Consider the following 23,736-nt stretch of genomic DNA (forward strand, 5'->3'; position numbering starts at 1 on the left):
ACACAGAAAGGTTTCAGACAAATGGACACTCTTTACATTTGAAGGAAAATAAATTTAATCTCCAAACACAGAAAGGTTTCTTACCTTTCTGTGTTTGGAGATTAAATTTCTTTTCCTTCAGATGTAAAGAGTGTCCCTTTGTCCTCTGTGATGACCTCAAGGTGAATAACTCTACATCTACACTATATGAACCACTTATGTATTTATACATGTTGATCATATCCCCCCTTAATTTCCTCTTCTCAAGAAAGAATAAATTCAGTTCCTCTAATCTTTCCTCATAGCTGAGCTCCTCCATGCCTCTTATCAGTTTGGTTGCCCTTCTCTACACTTTCTCCAGTTCCCCAATGTTCTTTTTGTGAATTGGTGCCCAAAACTGAACTGCATATTCCAGATGAGGTGTTACTAATGATTTGTACAGGGGTAAAATTATATTTCTCTCTCTGGAGTCTATACCTCTTTTAATACAAGAGAGGATTTTGCTCGCTTTAGAAACCTCAGCTTGGCATTGCATGTCATTATTAAGCTTGTGATCTACCAGAACTCCCAGATCCTTCTCCACCATTGATTCCCCCAGTTGTACTCCCCCTAGTATGTATGATGCATGCATATTCTTAGCCCCCAAGTGCATAACCTTACATTTATCAACATTAAACCTCATTTGCCACATAGTTGCCCAATTAAACAGTGCATTGAGGTCGGCTTGTAAGTTGGAGATATCCTGTGTGACGTCGTGTTTGTGATTTGGACTTCACAGCTTACCACATGTTTTTTCTTTTTGCGGTATTTACCGACACATTTTTAATTTTGTGCTAAATACAGCAGAATCGTTATTTTGTTTGTGAATTGGACATTTTGTTACCGAATGCAATAATTTATGCAAATGAGTCATGTAACAGTGTTATCGCATACCTTTAGTGAATGGGTCAATTTTGTGTACTATTTGGCCTTAAAATAAGCATACACCTCTCTGAGAAAGTAAACATTACATTAAATGACGTTTTAAAATGTCATTTTGCAAAACAGGTAGGGGGTGCGTGTGACCGCCCTACCCATGCTGCCGATTGCGGTTGCGGGTGTCAATCACCGGGTCCCGGAGGGTCAGTACCCGCAGGGTCCCGGCGATTGCTGGCAAACAGTGACACAGAGCACAGCTGCATTGTTTACAATGCAGATCTGCTCCCTGTCAGTTTCCAGCACACTGTTTCTTGAGAGCGGAGTTAACCCTTTGATTGCCTAAAAAAAAGTTAACCCCTTCCTCCCCAGTGCCATCAGTACAGTGTCAGTGTTTTTTTTGCACTGATCACTGTATTGGTGTCACTGGGGATGTCAGTAACCCCAAGTCAGTTCGCTGATCACTATCATAAATCGCTGATCACCGCCATAAGTCGCTGATCACTGTCATAAATCGCTGATCACCACCATAAGTCGCTGATCGCCGCTATTATTAGTTTAAAAAAAAACAAAACAGTATCTTTCCCGCCATTTGTAGACGCTATAACTATCACGTAAACCAATTCATTTACACATATTAGGATTTTTTTTAGCAAAGACATGTCGCAGAATACATTTTGGCCGAAATTTATGCCGAAATTAGATTTTAAAATTTTTTCACTGGACATGTTTTATAGCAAAAAGTCCAAAATATAGTTTTTTTCTCAAAATTGTCAGCCTTTTTTTTATAGTGCAAAAAAAAACAAACTCACAGGCGATCAAATACCACCAAAAGAAAGGTCAATTCGTGGGAAAAAAGAGCGTAAATTTAATTTGGGTGCAGTGTTGCATGACTGCACAATTGTCAGTTAAAGTAACGCAGCGCCGTAACACAAACCGCTTCTGTAGCCGCTTCCTGACCGCCCTATAGCAGAAATACTGCTACAGGGCAGCATGGGTGTACAAAATCACACATATATATATATATATATATATATATATATATAAATATATACACACACACACACATGATTTGCACTCCCTTGGTTTTCACACCCCTCCCAGATAGCGTCAGATTGCCTGTCAGTACACCAGTCATCACCTTTAACCCCTTGATTGCCAGGAACACGCTCTTGCACAATAAAATTCCATTGCTAGTATAGTGTCTGAATGGATCAATATATTTGATCAGATCAGCAGTATACCAGCATTCACATTAGTATAGCGTCCCCAAAAACACAGCATTAGCGGGATCAGCCCCAGCACCTGCCAACACCTGCGTTTAGCCCCTACGCTTCCCCCCCTTCTCCCCCAGCAAGTGCAGTGTCAGTAGGTCACTGTCACTTGATACATTGCACACAAAACCGCAGTGTTCGCAGAATCAGGCCTGATCTCTGTTAGTACTTGCTGGTAAATTTTGATGACTCTCATATGCAGCAGAGTGCCAGTACTAGTGCCGCGCTACCTTTTTGGTGACCTGGCGAGCACAAGCGGTCTAGTACATCTTGGTCTTTCACATACCTCTTAGATTGTAAGCTCCCAAGATCAGGGCCCTCCTAACCTTGTATTTTTTTTTTTTATTTAAATATTTATTAATTTTTCAAAATAATTACAAACACTTTCATCATATTCACAATAAATATACATAGCTATATCTTATTACCTTTCTTTTCCCCCCTTAAAACGTTTCCCCCTTCCCCCGTTTTAATTGATGATAACGCCACTCATCTAACCTAGTGAATATCTCTCCCTTTTCCTTTACCAGATCTTTAAATGGTTTCAATTTCCCCTCCACTATTATATCTCTCAGTAGAACATCCTCCTTTTTAAACCATCTACCTGTTATCTCCTCTCTGCCTGAGGGAAAAAGTTCTGTATTCCTTAGTGGCATTAATATAGAATTAAACTCCCATTTCATATATTTGTGTACTTTGTCCCATTCCCTTAATACATTTAAAGTGTATACACTTAAATCCTCTTTTAATCCTCTATATTGTGTAGGTAACCAAATAATTCTATTCAAATTAGTTCCACTAAGTGCATTTTCAATTTTTACCCAACTTTTCCCCTCTAAATTAAACGTCCAATCAAAAATTCTCCCTAATATTACTGCTTTGTAATATCTCTTAACCTCCCTGGCGGTATTCCCGAGTGTAGCTCGGGGTAACATTTCAGTACCAAAAGCGGTAACCCCGAGCTACACTCGGGCTTACCCTGAGGCACTGCTCCGGCAAGTGTTCTTCACTTACCTTACCCTGCGCTCCCACGATGTGTCCCCTGCAGCGTCCCCGGCCATCTCCTCCGGCCGATGCCGGCATCCGGCTTCTGTGTCCTGTCCCTGTGACGTCGGGACGTACGGGCGCCGCAGCCGCCGGCGGCGGGAAATTTAAAAATTTTAAAAAATGTCATTTTTTTTTTTTTACATTTTACCTAGTAAAACATTGCTGTCTCAACCAATTTCACATACATATTGTCCCTAGTGCTTTGTCCTGCGCCCTGCCTGCATTTTGTCTGTTCTTTCTGCCTGGAAACTGAGAAATGTCCATGGCGTCCAAAAAGCGTCCCTTTAGGTCAAAAGCGGTTTTAGACCGGCTAGAGAACAGCGATAGTAAATCAGAACCACTTGCAGAATTGAGTGATAATGATTCGTGGGGGAAATTCGTCATCAGACACTGAAAACGATTTTGCGACTGAGCTCAGCAATGTGCGAACTTGGCGCTCTATTTCACATTTCAGTGTTTTTGGTTTGATTATATTATTGAATTAAATTTTTTATTATTTTTATATTATTTTTATGATTATTTATTAAATTATAATTTATGATTTTGTGTTTCAAATTTTATCATACCCGGGATGTTTACTAGACTCTTGTTCGGACAGATTTCAGTGAGTTTTTCCTAAAAATTACAGCCTACAATAAAAAAAATACATATTTCCATGCAAAAAAATGGTACCGCTTTCAGCACCAAAAATCTGAAATAATCATACCGCCAGGGAGGTTAATATCTGGAACTTCCAATCCACCCTTCTCTTTATCACTACTTAATATTCCATAAGACACTCTCGGTTTTTTATTCCTCCAAATGTATCTTATTATCATTCTTTTTATTACCTTGAAAAAAGCTTCTGGAAGTTTAATTGGGATCATTTGAAATCTATATAAGATTTTAGGTACGATTATCCTTTTTACCAAGTTTATACGTCCTATCCATGATGGGATTCCTCTTTCTAATGTTTTTAATTCCTCCTTAATTTTGTTTAATAATGAAATATAGTTTAGTTTATACAAGTACTTATATGCAGCAGTGAGTCTTACTCCTAAATATTTTATATCTCTTTCTTTCCAGATGAAAGGGAATTCCTTTTGTATTTTCTCTTTTTCACCTTTTGGAATATTTATATTTAGAATCTCAGTTTTTGTTGGGTTAATTTTTTAATTTGATAATTCCCCATATTCCTTCAGTGACTTTATTAAATTTGGGAGTGTTATCCTGGGATTGCCCACATAAAATAGCAAATCATCTGCAAAGGCCGCCACTTTGTGCTCTATGGCTTCTATCTGAATTCCCTTTATATCTCTATTCTTCCTTATTGTAGACAACAAGGGCTCCAATGACATAACATACAACAAGGGCGACAGTGGGCAGCCCTGTCTTGTTCCATTTGACATCCCAATAGGCTCTGTTCTTTCCCCATTTACTATAATAACTGCGGAGGGATTCCTATACAACGTTCTAATCCATTCCCTCATTCTAGCTCCAATTCCCAGGGCTTCTAAGGTGTCCATCATGAAGCCCCAGTCTACTCTATCAAAGGCCTTTTCAGCATCGATCGAAAGAGCCACCGCCGGTACCTTCCCTTTTCTACTTTTCTGAATAAGCATCAGGGATCTCAACCCACTGTCCCTACCCTCCCTCTCTGGGACAAAACCCACCTGGTCCCCATGTATCCATTCTGGCATAAGCTCTTTCAACCTGTTTGCTAAGACCTTAGCATATAGCTTGGTGTTTGAGTTCAGTAATGAGATTGGCCTATAGCTAGAACACTGTGAAGCGTCTTTTCCTTCCTTATGTAACAACACCACATGAGCCTGTAGAGATTCTCTCCTCATATCCATCTCTCCTCCCAGAGCATTCATATATTTCTCCATCTTGGGAATTAGTAAGTCGCTAAATTTTTTATAATACCTCACCGTGTAGCCATCTGGTCTTGGACTCTTTCCCGTCTCTGTGCTTTTTAACGCTACTTTTATTTCTTCATGTGTAATTTCTGCTTCTAGGGCGTTTAATTGTGCTTCTTTTAATTTCGGTAAACCCGCATTTTTTAAATATTTCCTTCCTTTTTTCCTTTTTTCAGTTTCCATATTATTTACTGAGTCATGGGGATTGATATTATACAAATTTTTATAATAATCCATAAACACCTTTGCAATTTCCTTGTTTGAATAAACCAGTTCTCCCTTAGCGCTTTTTATTTTATGTATATAATTCCTATTTTTCTTTTTCCTTAAGGCTCTCATTAAATGTTTTCCTGGTCTATCTCCCCATCTATACCTCTTGCTTAGCACTTTGTTATAGACTCTCCTTCTCTCCTCCTCCATTAAAGTCTCTAGCTCTTCTTTCTTTTTTATTATCTTCTGCTTAATTTCTTTTGCTATACTATTTTTATGTATCTGTTCCAGGTCAAATATATCCTTTAAGAGCCCACTCATTTTCTCTCTTCTTCTCTTTTCTTTCTTGCCCCAATCGCAATCAGGATACCTCTTATATATGCCTTATGAGACTCCCACACTGTAGCTATCGACACATCTTCTGTCTCATTCTCTCTAAAAAATCTCTCAATTTCTTTCCCAATCTTCTGTGCAGTATCTTTATCCAGGAGAAGTGCCTCGTTCAACCTCCTACACCACCTGTTTTCCCCCTTCCCCATCCCGTCTTCAATACAACAGGGGCGTGATCCGAAATAGTCATTGCTCCTATTTCTACTTCAGCCATTAACTCAATAAATCGATGTTCTATCAATATGTAGTTCAACCTCGAATACATCTCATGTGCATTTGAGAAGAATGTATAGTCTCTGTCTTTCATATGCATAATTCTCCATGTGTCCACCAATTGAAACTCATGGATCGCCTTCTTTAATAATCTCAGAGACCTACTCCCATCTCGCTGCACAGAAGAAGTTGTATCTTTTTTTGGGTCCATACAAAAATTAAAATCCCCAGCCAATATCAAACAACCCTTTTTAAAATCCATCAATTTTTTTAGCACACCTTTCAATATATATCTCCGGCTTCTTGTTTGGACAATATATGTTAGCTACTGTACCCTCCACCTCCTGCAGTTTACCCTTCAAAAACAGATATCTCCCCTCTGGGTCCACTTTTCTATCCTCCAACTCAAACCTTATATTTTTTGCTAACCCTATTGCCACCCCTTTTGCTCTCCTGATCGGGGAATCTGCATAATACCATGTTGGATAATCTCTAGATTTTAACTTAATCTTAGATTCTATCTCAAAATGTGTCTCTTGCAAAAAAACCACTGAAGATGCTTTATGGTGAAGTTCTTTAAATAACCTAAATCTCTTCACAGGACAATTCAACCCCTTTACATTATAAGTGATAACTTGTAGTTCTTCCATCTATCTATGTCGCTCCTCTTCCCTTCCATCTTTCCTCCTCTTTTCCCCTTGCTTTTGTACCTCCCTCAATCCTGCAGAGTGTTAAGCCTAATGCCCCTCCCCCCACCCCCTCCCATCCCCCCAACCCCCCTCCCATTTTTAGGCTACTAATATACCTATTAATCATTTGTGGGCCAAGGTCCCCACCTTTGATTTAATACTTAGGGTCAAACCCCGCCCATGGACAGCTCCTCCTCCCTCCCACCTCCCCAGTACCCTCCAACTTTTATTTAACTCCCTAAATTTCCACAGGCCCCTTGCATCAGAAGCTTAGGTAACATACTATAAAGGAAGGTATAGGGGAAAAGAAGAGAGAGAGAGAGGAGGGAGAGAAAAAAAAACAAAACAAAGAAAACCGCACAACTCCCCTCTCTCCCCCCCCCACCCTAATTTCTCCCTCTAATAGACTGTCAGTCCTCTTGTCTTATCATTCCTATTTCTCTCTCTTCTTCCTCCCATCCGGCAATCTCCATTCTTTGCAACTCAAGTTTTTCACAGAAATCGCTCAAGTCTTCCGGAAATCTCAGATAAGCTGTAACTCCATCTTTCCATCCAATTAGGCACGGTGGGGTCCCCCATCTATAGAGCACATTCTTTTTCCTCATCTGCTCTAAGAGGGATTTCAGGGATCTCCTTCTCCACAAAGTCTCTGGTGTAAGATCTGCAAATATCTGAATATAATTTTCTCCATATCTAATTGACGCTTTTCCTTTGATCTTCCTCCAAATCGCTTCTTTATCCCTATATTTGTTAAATTTAACAATTATGTTCCTTGGTTTTTTCCTTCTCAGTGTCTTGTTGGTGTTTTCCTATTCTCATGATATCGTCCAGATCAATCAACTCTAAGGCGGGCCTGTCCATTATGGAGTTTAAGATTTTACCTACTAATTCTTGCAGTGCTTCCCCTTTTGCATTCTCTGGGACTCCTCTTATCCTAACGTTACTCCTCCTGTCCCAATTTTCTTGTACCTCTATCTTATATATCAATTTTTTCTGGATTTTCCTCATATTCTTTATTTTCTTTTCTAGTTCTGCGATGCTTTGGGCCTGGTGTTTAACTTTCTCCTCTATTTCTTCCACTCTCACCAACACCTGCCCCAAATCATTTCGGATAGTTGCCATTTCTTGCTTTATTGTCTTCTCTAGTTCTTTAAACATCTCTGCCATTTCTTTTTTATTCGGCACTTGTAATTTACTTTCACTCTCTCTCATCTCCATGGTTCCTATTGTTTGTTGACTACTAATATTTAGACCCAGCGATAGTCTAGAACTGCTTTCCAGACTGATATCCCATCACCTTTTCCGTTTATACCTTGGGATCTTTCTGGGGTCACTTTTCCCTGGGATATATATTGTTTAATCATTCCCATTTGGGCCCCTTTGGGCTCGCTTCCTTTACTACTTTTGTTCTTCATTGTTTCTATGGGCCTTATTCTCCTCTGTGTTCTCTTATAGAGATAGATGATTCACATAGAAAAAGTCTTAGGTTGCTTAATCTTCTTCTCATCCTATTCCTCTTCCCTCTTCTTCTTCTATTTCAAAGCCCCTGGGACTCCCCCTCTTCTCCCCCTCACCCCCTGCTCTCCTTAACAGCACACTGGGACATTTTGGGTTGTAATAATTTCAGTCACTCTCACTCACCCACATCTCTCGTCCCTAGCTGCAAAGTAGGTGGGGTCTTCAGGTATCCAGCTCCTCTGTTCAGTTCTTTCCCTGGGGGGGACTTCACAGGGCTGCTTCTCCTGCTTCCATTGGGGTCTTCCAACGGAAAGCCGGTGTCCACGTCTTCACCGCTATACACTGCCAGCCAGGGAGCACACTAAGGAGCCGAAAGCCGGGAGCAGATAACCGCCTTCCTCTTTTATCAAAACGCCGTCCGGCGTCCTCCGCTCCCAATGCTCCTTTGCGGCTAGACACGTGGCCACGCCGCACTCCCGGCTTTCTAACCCGCCGGACTCTAGGCGGGCCGATCTCCCACAACCTCCACTCTCCAGCCGACACCCCCAGTGCTCAGGTAGGACTCGCCACGGCTCTTACTCCATATAGAGGGCCCCTGGGGAGGTTAGTGGAGGAGTTTAACGGCGAGCTCCTACATCAAGCCCTCCACCGCCACCATGCTCAGGCTCCTCCCCGACGTCTTAAGAGTTTAATTCACTGGAACTAAGGGGCCAATCTCTGAAAAACAACCCCACCCTAACCTTCTTGTATTGAACTGTATTGTTGCTGTATTGTCTCCTGTTATACTGTAAAGCGCAAACTGTTGGCGCAGTATGACTTGGTGACGTGATGAATCCCATAAGTCCAGTACTAGCCGGTGCGGTGGCAAGCACAAGTATTGTCCTGCAGCCACCAGGAATTCGCACACAGGCCCATAGAGCTCCTAGTATCCTTCCGAATGTGCTTGCAAATCCTGATTGACAGCCCACAAATTCTGCAGCACCCGTACTTCCCCCATTCACTGCCCAACCCGGAATTGTGATACATATGTGACATGGGTGTATAGAATGTATGTGTGAAGGATGATTGACACTCAATTGCCTTAATTTTAGTAGGATACATCAGTGGAGAAGTAACTAGAGTTTAGAATAATAAGACATGGACATTGTTAAAATCTACCAAGGCTAGATCTATGATTCATAGTTACAAGATGTATAGTCGAAGCAAGTCAAGGTTATTAATCACAATAGTTACACAAACAGAGAGCGCATGGCAGTAGAAAAGGACACTGCAAATTATGTATATAAAAGAAGGGGGATCTATGGGAATTCGGGACTCGTTGAAGATGCGGCAGAGGTGCCTTGTGGTGATTTCCCGGATTTCCCCTTGCTGATTGCTGGACTCCCCCAATCGTTGGGCAACGGGTGATGCTACAATATCCGGTGATGTATTGGTGCTTTATTCTTACTATAATATGATCCAAATATGATTTGCACTTCTGACCATTCTTATGTTATTATACTAACAGAACTTATTCAATAAATCATTAATAAAGAAGAACAGAACTTCTGCGCTAGAAATGGAGCCCTATCCCTATAGCTGCTGACACTTAGGGGTTTATTTACTAAAGCTGGAGAGTCCAAAATCAGACTCCCTTCTGCATAGAAACCAATCAGCTTCTAACCTCAGCTTGTTCAATGAAGCTTTGGCAATGAAACCTGGAAGCTGATTGGTTTCTATGCAAAAGGGAGTCTGATTTTGACTCTCCAGCTTTAGTAAATAAACCCCTTAGCCTCCTACCACAGTGAGTACAATACAATAAATAATAAACAGTGCAGCCCTAAATCATAAATCTAAAGATGCATAAATAAATAAATACAAAATTAATTTATATATACAATATATAAGTGCAGCCGTGCAAATAAAAATTAAATAAAGTGCAACACGTGTATTCACCACGGGAATAATCAAAGTGACAAAGTGATCACAGCAATCAATCTGTCAACAAATCAATCTAATATAAATCACCACTCATTATAAACAAGTCCATATAAATATAGTGTCCAATACGAAATCTTCATTCAAGTGATAACAAGTGTCCACACTGTGTATATCCAGAAAATGGCTACAGTGGCCCCTCACCTCCTTACATTGACCCTACAGGGTCAGCTCGCTTTAGGATAAAACACCACTCAGATGTATCACAGGATCCTCCCCAGAGATGTATACTCTGTCAGCAGCTTCCTCTCCGGTTCATATATAAACAGAAAGCTCTCATAGTGTAAAACCGCAATTTATTGAGTAAACTTTATACAGAAATGCCCACTCACATGTTCGTTCATCTTCATCCAACCCTCTGATGAAGTGCTGTAGCACGAAAGGCCTCAGGAGGAGCCAGTAGCAAGTGTGACTTCCTGACCACTGGGACCACGAGGAGGTCCGGTGGTCTTTGATCCTCGCCGGGTTAGTACATGTTTTTATCTTTCATATTTACCAGTCTGCTTGATGGCTAATGGTATTTGTGTGCACATGTAAATACCACGGGAATACACGTGTTGCACTTTATTTAATTTATGCTGCACTTATATATTGTATATATAAATTAATTTTGTATTTGTATTTATTTATTTATGTATCTTTAGATTTATGATTTAGCGCTGCACTGTTTATTATTTATTCAATAAATCATGTTTTGCTTTAATATTTATTAAACCTAATCCGTGTATTAGTGAGCGATTGTAGTAGTGTTAAAAACACTTTGTTTTGAGGCAAAACAGGGATCGGAATAACCAATCTTATCTCTAAGTATCACCCAACCCGTACACTCCGCTCCTCGCAAGACCTCCTACTCTCTAGCTCTCTTATCTCCTCCTCCCATGCTCGTCTCCAAGACTTCTCCAGGGCGTCACCCATCCTCTGGAACTCCCTACCCCAATCTATCAGACTATCGCCTACTCTACTTACTTTTAGGCGATCACTGAAAACATATCTCTTCAGGGAAGCCTATCGCACCCTCTGCTAATACTGGAATCCTTTACTCTTTCAACCACTCCATCCCCCACAGTTATTACCTATTGTACCATTCACCCCCCCTCCTAGATTGTAAGCTCCAAGGAGCAGGGCCCTCAAAACCCTCCTGTATTGAAGTGTATTGTTACAGTAATGTCTCCCACTATAATGTAAAGCACTGAGCAAACCATTGGTGCTATATAAATCCTGTATAATGGTAATAATTCAGGTGGAAATAGCAAATTTAACTACTCCCCTTAATTTTTGGAGCTGTTTTTCACGGAATATCTGTATGCGTTGATTGTGGATCAAAGCAATTTATATGCACAACAATTTATCGCCGCCAACCCAAATTCAAACCTTGTCAGACCAGTCGCATGGAAACTTATTATGGTTTCTGAATTTACATTTTTTTGGGGCCTAACCCTCAACATGGGCATTACTAAAAGAAATGAATTGCGGTTGTATTGGTCCGCAGACCCGATTCATCATATGTCCGTGTTCTCTGCTGCCATGGCCAGGCATAGATATGAGAGTATAATGTGTTTTATGCATTTCAAAGACAATACACTGTCATCCTCGGGGTGACCCTGAATTTGATTGGCTCCACAAAATTCAGCCCCTCGCAAATCACCTTAACCAAAAATTTGCAGATGTCTATACTCCCCAGCAAAACATCTGCGTTGATGAGACCCTGATTAATTTTTTTGGCCGCCTTGCATTCACACAATTTCTCCCCAGCAAGTGTGCCAGATATGGGGTCAAGATGTAGAAGACCTGTGAGAGGACAACAGGCTATACTTCTAAGTTTCGTTTATTATGAGGGAAAAGATAGTCACGTGGAGCCCCCTTGATGCCCAGACTACATGGGGAGCAGTGGCAAGATAGTTTGAGACTTGGTGTCATCCTTTTTCCATATGGGGTACCACTTATACATGGACAATTTTTATTCAAGCGTTCCACTATTTAGACATTTGTAAAATCTTGGAACTGGCGCATGTGGCAAAGTGTGACCTAATGTGTGCCCACCATTAGAAGTGGGTGGATGCAGGGCGGTATATTCTAATGGTGGGCATACCATACACTTTTTCTGGCAGAGATTTCTTCTCTTTTTTTCATTCAGTCCACAGGCTGCATACAAAAAAAAAAGAACATAGCATATACACCCAACAAGGACCAGCGACGTACTGGTATATCACTGGACTTTGAATGGTTATACCAGGATGATGCCTACAGCTGCAGGCATCATCCTGGTATCGTTTTTTTCAGCCGGTGATCGTCTTTCATGTAAAAGCAATCCTAGTGGCTAATTAGCTGCAGGATTGCTTTTACAAGCAGCGGGATGTGATGCCCCCCTCCCCCGTTGCCTTTCACGGCCTTCTCGGGCAGTCCCGAGCCATCGAGAGAACCTGAGAATGCAGCCGGTGTTTCTGCCAGCTGACCATAGAGCTGGTTGGAGACCAAAGTGGTGCCAATCATCTCTATAGTCTAAGAATTCGGAAGCTACGAGCATTTCATCACTTCAGTTTCGCAGGATATAAACAGCACCATTTGTAAATGGTGCTCCCCAATGGAATGGTTTCCCAATGGAAAGCATCTGATCACACCGATTTTGGTTTTATTAGATAATGTAAGGGCAGAGGAGATATCTAGAGCCTGATAGACCCCAGATTTCTCAAAAAAGAATATATGACAATCCCCATTAAAATTATAGGGGATATTTGCATTCCCTGTGATAGCATTAAAAGTGACAAAAAAAAAAAATGAAAGGTACAGTGTAAAAATAATTAAAATAACTTAAAAAAAAAAAAACACTCGCCCCTCCCATGCATGCACACCTGTGTACACAAGCGTTGACCCTGTGTCGGTATGTAAACAGCGGTTGCACCATACATGTGAGGTATCGCCATGAACATCAGATCAAGGGCAGTAATTCTAACACTAGACCTCCTCTGTAAATCTAAAATGGTAGCTTTTAAAGCGTTGCCTATGGATATTAAAAATGTATGCAGTTTGTCGCCATTGCACGGGGCATGTGCAGTTTTAAAGCATGTCATGTTTGGTATCTATTTACTCGACATACCATCATCTTTTATATCTTACCAAATAATTGGCCAATATATTGTGTTTTTGTGCATTAAAAGTAATAAAAGTGTATTTTTTATTTTAACAAATTGCATTTGAAGAATCGCTGCGCGAGTACTATGCGCCATACAAAATTGTAGTACCCACCATTTTATTCACTAGGGTGTCTGCTTTAAAAAAATATATAATGTTTGGGGGTTTAAATTAATTTCCTAGCAAAAAATTTAGATTTTTTTCATGTGAACAAAAAGTGTCAGAAAAGGCTTGATCTTCAGGTGGTTAGAAGAGTGAGTGATGTGTGGCATAAACTTCTAATGCTGGGCATAAAATGCCCCCACCCCCCAAAACGACCCCTTTTTGGAAAGTAGACACCCAAAACTATTTGCTGAGAGGCATGTTGAATCAATAGAAGAATTTAGTTTTTTACCACAAATTTTTGGAAAAATTACATTTTTTTTTTTTTTTTACACAAAATTGTCACTTAAATGATTTACTGCTCATACATGCCATGGGTATATGTGGAATTACTCCCCAAAATACATTCTGCTACTTCTCCCAAGTATGGGGGTACCACATGTGAGAGACTTTTTGGCAGTCTAGCCAAGTACAGGACCCCAAATCCAATAAGCACCTTCAGGTTTTTAAAGGACTTTATTTCCTCATTACACTTCCTGACTATCTATAACAGTTTTGGAGGCCCTGAAATACCAGGATAGCACCTAACCCCCCCAAATGACCCCTTTTTGGAAAGTAGATACCCCAAGGAATTTGATAAGAAGCATGGTAAGTATTTTGCAGATCTCATTTGTTGCCACACGTTTTTGGAAAATGAAGAAAAAAAACAAAAACATATTTTTCTATTTTTTTCATATTTCAAAGCCTTGTGAGAAAAAATGAGATCTGCAAAATACTCAAAAATACTCACCATGCCTCTTTTTAAATTCCTTGGGGTGTCTGCTTTCCAGAAAGGGGTCAATTGGGGGGGGGGGGGGGTTGGTGCTGTCCTGGCATTTCAGGGCCTTCGAAACTGTGATAGGTATTGAGGAAGTGAGATGAGGAAGTTACGCACCTTCAGGCTTTCAAAGTGGTCATTGGATTTCAGGCTCCTGAATGTGGCTAGGCTCCCAGAAAGTCTCACACATGTGGTATCCCCATACTCGGTAGAAGTAGCAGAATGTATTTTAGGGTGTAATTCCACATATACCCATGCTTGTGCGAGAAATAAATAATTTAAATGACAACTTTGTGTAAAAAAAAAAAATGTTTTTGTCATTTTCCAGAAACTTGTGGAAAAAAAATAAATCTTACATGGACTCAATATGCCTCTCAGCAGATAGCTTAGGGTGTCTATTTTCCAAAAAGGGGTCATTTGAGGGTGTTTGTACTATCCTGGTATTTTAGCACCTCAAGAAATATGATGAGCAGTCAGAAAGTAAAAGCTGTGTAAATTCCATTATCTATTCCATAGTTTGTAGATGCTATAACTTTCACACAAAGAAATAAATATACACTTACTGGGATTTTTTAAACCAAAAACATGTAGCAGAATACATTTTGGCCTAAATTTATGATGAATTTTTAGTCTTTTGGATATTTTTTATGACCAAAATGAGAAAATAGGTTTTTTAAAAAAAAAAAAATTCTCTTCAATATATTCAATAAAAATGTTTTTGTTTATAGCACCAAAAATAAAAAAGTGCACAGGTGATCAAATACCACCAAAAGAAAGCTCTATTTGTGTGAAAAAAAGGACATAAATTTATGTACCATATTGCATGATCGCGCAATTGTCCGTTAAACTAGCGCAGCGCTGTATAGCAAAAAATAGCGTAAATTGCAGTATTTATACCATAGTTTGTAGACGCTATAACTGTCACACCAAGCAATCAATATACACTCATTGGGATTTTTTTTTACCAAAAACATGTAGTAGCATATATTTTGGACTAAATGTATAACTAACTTTGAGTTTACTATATATTTTTTAATAGCTGAATGTAAAAAATATCGTTTTTCTCCAAACTTTTCGGATTTTTTTTGTTTATAGCATGAAAAATAAAAAGCGCACAGGTGATAAAATACCACTGAAAGAAAGCTCTATTTCTGTGAAAAGAAGGACGTAAATTTCGTTTGGGTGCAGCATTGCATGACCATGCAATTATCAGTTGAATTAGTGCAGTGCAGGGGCGGACTGACCATTTAGAAACTCTGCCACTGCCCGAGGGCCGGGGGTCAGTAGGGGGCCCCATGAGATGCACCTGGTACCTTTTTCATAGGCTTTTTTGAGTTTGGGCAAGGACACAGGGGCCCCATGATCCCCTATTGCCCGGGGGCCCCATGAGTTGTCAGTCCACCCCTGGTGCAGCGCCGAGTAGCAAAAAGAGGCCTGGTCATTAAGGGGGGTAAATCCTCAGGAGTGCCAGTGGTTAAACAAACTCCAATACCAATAGCAGACACCCAAATACATACTTAGGAATGTATGAACATATGTATTAAATGCTACATTTACATATGAACTATTTTGTATCATTCTATATGTATACAGTACAATTAGAAAATGAGATTTTTCTATAAATGTTGATATTTTTATGTTTGAGTTTTTTAGTTATACAAATTTGGTCTACAGCATAATAAAACATAGAAAATAGAAAAAATATCAAATGTTTAAACTGAGAACATGGTAAACCTGGAGCAGCTATATATAGAAGCCAATCAGCTTTATTCTTCAACTTGTTAGGTCACGCTTTGAAAATGAAAGCTAGAAGCTGATTGGATGCAATGCATAACAGATCCAGATTCTGGCTGCTCCAGTGCTAATAAATTCATCTCATCATATTATTATTGCATCAGTTTTCCTGCAAGAGGAATGGATGTACTTTCATATTTATATATATGAAATATATAATTATGTGCCTAACATATGTTTGTGTGTGTACTGTGTGCTGCTTTTACTGTGGATCTAGTAGTTTTCATTCCTCGCTTAGCACAGCCAGGCAGGCGTGCCCCTGGATCCTCTGGATCAACTGTGGGTATAGGATTATAACTTTTTCTTTTTTTATGGTTGAACTAGATGGACATTTGTCTTTTTTTAGACAGACTAACTAGGTAATGTGCCCCCTACCCAGAAATGCAGAATTGCATTTTTATTTACAGCGGCCGCCTTGTAGCAGTAAAGCTGCAATGGCCTGGTCTTGAAGTGGTAAAGCAGCATACTGTGACTGTGCACAAATTATAGGAATCTAGCATATGACAATTTAGAATTTGTGCCTGGAGCTTTGCTTAAGTCAAAGAGGAAGTTCTGCTTGTTTGTCTCCTCCGCCCCTCCACTGCCATATTTGGCACCTTTTGGGGAGGAGGGGGGAGCGGATACTTGTTTTTGACAGGTACCTGCTCCCACTTCTGGCTCAGTTTGCCGTGGCGAAGTGAGCCTGAAATTGAGTCCCCTCCTTTCTGCCGCAGTCTCCTGCGAACCTTCACAAGTCACAGAAAATTGCCCAACCAATCAGAATGCGCAGCGTGACTCGCGCATGCGCAGTGGGCACCCGCAAGCTGTCACAGCCTGGTGCCCACAGTTGTAATGCCGGTGCCAGGGAGAGAAGAAGAGAAGGGACAGCGCGGGTGAGCACATCGCTGGACCCCGGGACAGGTGAGTGTGTTTATTAAAAGTCAGCAGCTACAGTTTTTGTAGCTGATGACTTTTAATAAACACAAAACTGACTGGAACTTTGCAGGGTGTCAAACTGAAGGCTCTCCAGCTGTTGTGGAACTACAAGTCCAATCATGCCTCTGCCTGTGGGAGTCATGCTTTTAACTGTCAACCTTGCAATGCCTCATGGGACTTGTAGTTCCACAACAGCTGGAGGGCCACCAGTTTGACACCTAAAGTGATGTGTGTATATATGCAATTTAATTCAAACTAGAACACTTCTCTGTAAAATGCTAAACACACAAACTCTTCTATTATTAGCTTTTATTGTGATGTTGAAATGAAAGTATCTCTAAATGTTTCACCTACTTGATTATTCAAAAATATTACACTCACGTCATTGTAGCAGTTTCTGCCAAGAAACAGTTTGCTGTAATGTCGCACCTAATGTTTTTAATGGCTACAGGTTGTCCCATATATTCACCTTGCAGAACATCTGAGGAAAAAGCAAAAGATCACAAAGCCTAAAGTTTGAGTGTGATTTGAATATTAAATGCCACATATTCTGATTCAACAACCAAGGATAATATACTTCGGTGCCAAAGATAAGCTACACTTCCAGTTACAAAAAGCACTAGTCCGAAAAGCTCTCAGTCTCAGTTTTGTAGAAGAGAAAGAAAAATAATCATCCCATTACAAAGATGAAGTAAAATGGTTCTAAAAGCAGAAGTCTTTTTTTGCCTTCATGCATTCTCTGCTTAAAGTAAGAAAAAACCTTCTGCATGCAGCTTCCCCCCGCCCCTTCCTTATACTCACCTGAGCCTGATCCTGATCCAGCTATGTGCAAAATAATTGCACAGAGAAAGTAAGTACGTATAACATGTTTGTTATTTTGTAAAAAATAAAAAGTTTCCCTTACAATCACATTCAATTCTGTGGATACTACAAGTCCCAGCGTGCCTCACATATAAGCAACTAGCATAGATGTTTATAATGAAAAATTATTATTCTCATTGTTTATGCAATATTTTATTTATGCAGTATTTCTCCTGTCTGCATAGAATCATGCAATACATGAATCATAGCAGATAAATGAAGAAAAACCATCATCAAAATAGGTCGGGAAATTGAATTTGCTAATGAGATACTGTGGCCAGATTACACTGTAGTGGCATCTAGATAACAGAACACTATAGTGGTGAAAGTGCTGGTCACTATGATGGCTATAGAAAATCAAGTATCCACATTCTATCTGACCTGCAGCAGAGAGCTGAGAGGAGTGATCTCAAACTTCTCAGCTTTGTGCTGCAGCTCTGATAGGCAGTGGGAAAACACAGGAGGAGGCAGCAGTTGAGTATATCTGCCCACCACACAAACTCCAACCCCTGGGCGTGTGGCAAGGTCATGAGCAGCTGGTTGCTTCTGGACTCTAGTGGGAGTTGTGTGGGCACTGGGCATCAGTGATAGATTTTAAAATTACAGTCTGCAATTGTCTAAGCCTGGCCATACACCAATGATTTTTATTGTTCAACCAGAGGGTTTGAATGAAAGAAAATTACTTGGTTCTCCTATGTTTGGGGGAATTCCTCGCCATCAGAATACACATTCAACTGGATACTATCATTTATAGGTAAAGAATCAGAATAGGTAAAGTTTGATCCAGGGAATATCCGATTGCCTCTCGAGGGATCAGGAAGGAATTTTTTCCCCTGCAGGAGCAAATTGGATCACGGTTTGCTGTTTTTTTTTGCCTTTTTGCCAGTAGATCACTGTCACTTGATACATTGCACACAAAACTGCAGGGTTAGCAAGATCAGGCCTGTTCTCTGTTAGCACTAATAGGTAAATTTTTTTGTAGCGGTTCAACAGCCAGGTGCTGTTTTTCCCATGAGTTGCGCTATATACCTATAAATTTAGTGGCCAAAATGTCCAGCAATAGGTACACTAGTGAAGAGGCCTACAGGATTCTGAGTGTGCCAGATGAGAGCAAAGGGGAATCCTCAGTGACAGAATCAGGCTCAGAATACGAACCTGTAGAGAGCAGCGGCACCTGCAGTATCACTTGGTGATGTGGCAAGTCCCATAAGTGCAGTACAAGCTGATGCGGTGGCGAGTACAAGTATTGTCCCGCAACCACCAAGAATTCACATACAGGCCCATAGATCCCCTAGCATCCTTTTGGATGTGCTTGCAAGCCTACAGATTCTGCAGCACCTGTACTTCCCCCAATCACTGCCCAACCCAGAATTCAGGTGGAAACAGCAAATTTAACTACTCCCCTTGATTTTTTTGGAGCTGTTTTTCACAGAATATCTGAATGGATTGATTGTGGATCAAAGCAATTTATATGCACAACAATTTTTTGTCGTCAATCCAAATTGAAACCTTGCCAGGCTATTTGCGTAGAAACCTATTACGGTTTCCGAATTAAAATTTTTTTGGGGCCTAACCCTCAACATGGGCATTACTAAAAAAAAAGAATGAACTGCGGTTGTATTGGTCCACAGACCCGATTTATCATATGCCCGTGTTCTCTGCGATGGCCAGGCATACCATATGAGAGTATAATGCAATTTATGCATTTCAATGGCTATACACTCTGTCATCCTTAGGGTGACCCTGAATATGACAGGCTCCACAAGATTCCGCCCCTCATAAATCACCTTAACCAGAAACTTGTTGATGTGTATACTCCCCAGCAAAACATCTGCATTGATAAGTCTCTCATGAATTTTTATGGCCACCTTCTATTCAAACAATTTCTACCCAGCAACCGTGCCAGATATGGGGTCAAAATGTGTAAGACCTTTACATACACCTTTACAGGGCAACTGGTTATACATGTAATTTTTGGATTTACGAGAGAAAAGATAGTTACGTGGAGAACCCGGATGCCCAGACTACAGGAAGTGCAGTGGCAAAATCTTTTCATCCTGTCTTCCATTCACGAAGACATACATTGTCTTTGATGACTGGCATAGTACCACTGAATTGGCGTAAGGCAAATGTGGTGCCTATATTTAACAAGGGATTAAAATCTTTACCAAGTAATTATAGACCTGTTAGTTTAACGTCTATAGTTGGGAAGATACTGAAGAGTTTAATAAAACACCACATAGATGAGTTCTTGCTTAAAAAAATATTTTAAGCAACAGACAGCATGGATTCATGAAAGACAGAAGTTGTCTGATTTATTTTTATGAGAAGGTGAGCAAAACCTTGGGCAGAATGGTGGCTGTGGACGTGGCTAATGTGTAAGGTAAAGTTTACGGGCTTGGCAAAAATCAGTATATAAATGGATAGAAAACTGGCTATAAGATCGTATACTGAGTGGTTATTGATTTATGCTCTAAATGGTCTAGGGTTGTTAGTGGTGTACCCCAAAGTTCAGTGTTGGGACCCTTACCTTTTAATATATTTATAAATGATATAGGGTCTGGGATTGAAAATACCGTTTCAATCTTTGCAGATGACACCAAGCTGTGCAGTGGAATAACGTCCTTACAGGATGTCTCCAACTTACAAGCCAACCTCAATTCTGGGAGTTCTGGTAGATCATACGCTTAATAATGGCATGCAATGCCAAGCTGCGGTTTCTAAAGCGAGCAAAATCCTCTCGTATTAAAAGAGGTATAGACTTCAGAGAGATAGATATCATTTTACCCTTGTGCAAATCATTAGTAAGACCTCATCTGGAATATGCAGTTCAATTTTGGGCACCAATTCACAAAAAGAACATTGGGGAACTAGAGAAAGTACAGAGAAGGGCAGCCAAACTGATAAGAGGCATAGAGGAGCTCAGCTATGAAGAAAGATTAAAAGGAACTGAATTTATTATTTAAGAAGAGGAGATTAAGGGAGGATATGATCAGCATGTATAAATACATCAGTGGATCATATAGTGAACTCGGTGTAGAGTTACAGTATTCACTTTAAGGTCATCACAGAGGACAAGGGGGCACTCTTTATGTCTGGAGGAAAAGAGATTTAATCTCCAAATTAAATTCTTCACACAGTAAGAGCAGTGAAAATGTGGAATAGACTCCCTCAAGAGTTGGTTCTGGCCAGCTCAGTAGATTAATCCAGGGAATATCCGATTGCCTCTCGGGGGATCCGGAAGGAATTTTTTGCCTTCCTCTGGATCAACTGTGGATATAGTATTATAACTTTTTTTTTTAATGGTTGCACTAGATGGACTTTTGTCTTTTTTCAGCCAGACTAACTACAGTATGTAACTATCACAGACACGACCATCCAATTTTCTACAATTGTTGTTGAGAAGCCCCTCTGTGTCCACGACTGTAACCTTAACATGGGAGGGGTGGACTACAACTATCAGATGATGAAGCCGTATTTAGTTTCCCATAAAGCCAGACTCTGGTACAAAATTCCAGGAAGAGATCACGGTCCTTTTGTATCGAAAAGGTGCTCTGGCCCAAACCCCCAACCCAGATGCAATGAGCTGGCTGCATGAGAGGCATTTTCCTGATGCCATTCCTGGTACCCCAACCCAAAAGTCACCCCAAAAAAGATGTTGTGCTTTTTTGTTCCTCCTGTCCTGGCCAACCTGGTCTCTGCCTCAAGGACTGCGTCCGTTGCTACCACACACTAGTGGAGTATTAGGATAGGGTACAGCATGGCACGTCTAGGGCACATATATACGCCGGGTCTCTAATGATGTTAGATAGTCAGGAAACAGGCATTGCATTTTGAGAGACCCTGACATCTGGATTTTAGTTTTTTTTTTTTAAAAAAGTTTAAAAAATAAATAAATAAGTTAAAAAAAAACAAAATTGTTTTATTGAGTTACTGATTTATTGTTACGGTTTTATTCTGACAACAACAGGGTGTGGAGAATATACGTCAGAGTGTGCAGTGCTGCTGGATGAGATTTTTCATCGGCAGTTAAAAAAAGAACATATATGCCCAAGCGTGGGGGCCTGGGGTGGCCAGTGGGTGCATTGCTCCTTTGCTTCAGCATATTTTTTTTTTCATATTTTTTGGCACACATTTTAATAAAGTTGTTTTACTAAGTTACTGTTCTGTTGGTACTGTTTTATTGTTAAGCATTGTTGTTTTCTTTGCCAGAACACCATTCAGCTGAAGCACCGATCTGTTTATTCTGACAGCAAGAGGGTGTGCTCTCAGAATATACGTCAGGGCATGCAGCGAGATATCTCATCTGCAGTTAAAAAAAAAAGAACATATATACCCAAGCATGGGGTCCTGGGGAGGTCAGAGGGTGGATCGTTCCTATGCTTTGGTATATATTTTTTTTTTTTTTTTTGTATTTCAATAGTTTTATTAGTTTTAAGCAGTATAAAACAGAGGCGACAAAACATGCCCCCACAGGGGCTATCAATTGCACCGATAAGATAAAAAACATAATAACAAAAGAAAAACAGTGCTCTAACTTCAACAAGGCAGAAGGTACGCCCACGCAGGGGCTATCAATGGCACATAGGTTACAATGACGGTAATGAAATTCTAACTGCAATTAAAGGCAACTGTCAACTATCACCCAAAAAAACTAACAGAAATGGAAAGAAAGAGAAGAGAAATAAGAGGAGAGAAAAAGAAAAAAAAGAGAAGAGGGGGCAGAGATCCAGGAGCGCCACCATCAAACGCCAGTGCCTAACGTCAGTACATCCCCATACTAGCCAAAGGAAGCGTAGGAAAGGCATATTGCAACCATGGTTCCCATATTTTCGAGAATTTACATTGGGAGTCGTTGCATATGCTCGACATCTGCTCATTAAGCATCATATTGGTCATACGATCCCGCACCCCCTGAAAAGGGACAAACGGACTCTTCCAGGCCTGAGCAATTGTTCTGGTGGCCGACAGAAACAAATAGGACGCCAGCTTCTGCTGATGAGCAAAGAGACCCGGTATGGGGCAATGAAGCAAGGCATACCGAGCATCCCGGCGTATGGATAGATGAAACAACGTGAAAAGGAGGCCAAATACACGAGACCAAAAACGGACCAGTCTCGGGCATGACCACCAGATATGCAAGACATCGCCACGATGGCCACAACCCCGGAAACATCGATCACTACAAGCGGGATTAGCCTGGGCCAAACGAGCCGGAACCCAATACCAACGAAACAATACCTTATAGGCTGCCTCCAGCGTGGTGGTATTGAATGAGCATTTAGCTATGAGTGACCAGGCCCTATTCCAGTCCTCCGGATCCACATCCACCCCCAGGTCACGCTCCCACTGAACAACATATGAAAGAGAAGTATGCGACGGGCGTCTGTTCAAGGCTGCATAAAGAAGGGAGATAAGGCCCGGGGCACCCGGGCGCTGCTGACAAAGCTGTTCAAAGGCCGATTTCTGGTATGGAAAAGAAGAAGTGCCCGCAGCGAGAGTAGCCAGTGCCGCAATTGAAGGTATCGAAAAAATTCCGCCGGGGGAACATCCCGGGACTCCCGAAGAAGATCCCAGGTAGGGAAGGACCGAGAAACCAAAAAGTGTCGTACCTGCGAAAACCCATGAGCCACCCACCAAGAGAACGCCCTTGGGTGATCTAAACCCGGTGGAAAAAGAGGGTTGTTAACAATTGGAAGCAAAGGCAGAAAGGGTGACATCAGGCCACTGGAATAACGTACCGAGTCCCAGATTCGTAAGCCATGGAGCAACATCGGGCTCAGCGATATAGGGCGCAGGGCAGGGGGAAGCCATAGAAGCGCCGACGGTTGGATAGGGGCACAGTTAGGTAGCTCCAGCAAGACCCAGAAAGGGACGTCAGAGGAAGCGTGCAACATAGACAGCGGGGCAATCTGGCTCGCCTGGTAATACTTAGTTACATTGGGCACCCCAAGGCCACCCTGAAGTCTATGAGCAAAGAGCGTATTTCTAGATACTCTGGGGTGCTTATTGGCCCAGATGAAACGCATAAGCTTCGCCTGAAGCAACCGAAGGAAATGAGGGGGAAC

General features: G+C 40.9%; 1 protein-coding gene across 2 annotated transcripts in view; it reads right to left on the bottom strand.

The window, feature by feature from the left end:
• Positions 1-23,736, bottom strand: part of MATK (megakaryocyte-associated tyrosine kinase) — a 94,443-nt gene that overhangs the window by 19,410 nt on the left and 51,297 nt on the right. For both annotated transcript variants that reach the window (XM_089687461.1, XM_089687460.1), the window contains exon 8: positions 17,189-17,288. In XM_089687461.1, the coding sequence (XP_089543587.1) occupies positions 17,189-17,288 (100 nt within the window). The remainder of the gene's footprint in view (positions 1-17,188; positions 17,289-23,736) is intronic.

This window comes from Staurois parvus, unplaced genomic scaffold (assembly GCF_062004578.1).
Source record: "Staurois parvus isolate SC_StPar_1 unplaced genomic scaffold, SC_StPar_1.0 ptg000425l, whole genome shotgun sequence".
Taxonomy (NCBI): Eukaryota; Metazoa; Chordata; class Amphibia; order Anura; family Ranidae; genus Staurois; species Staurois parvus.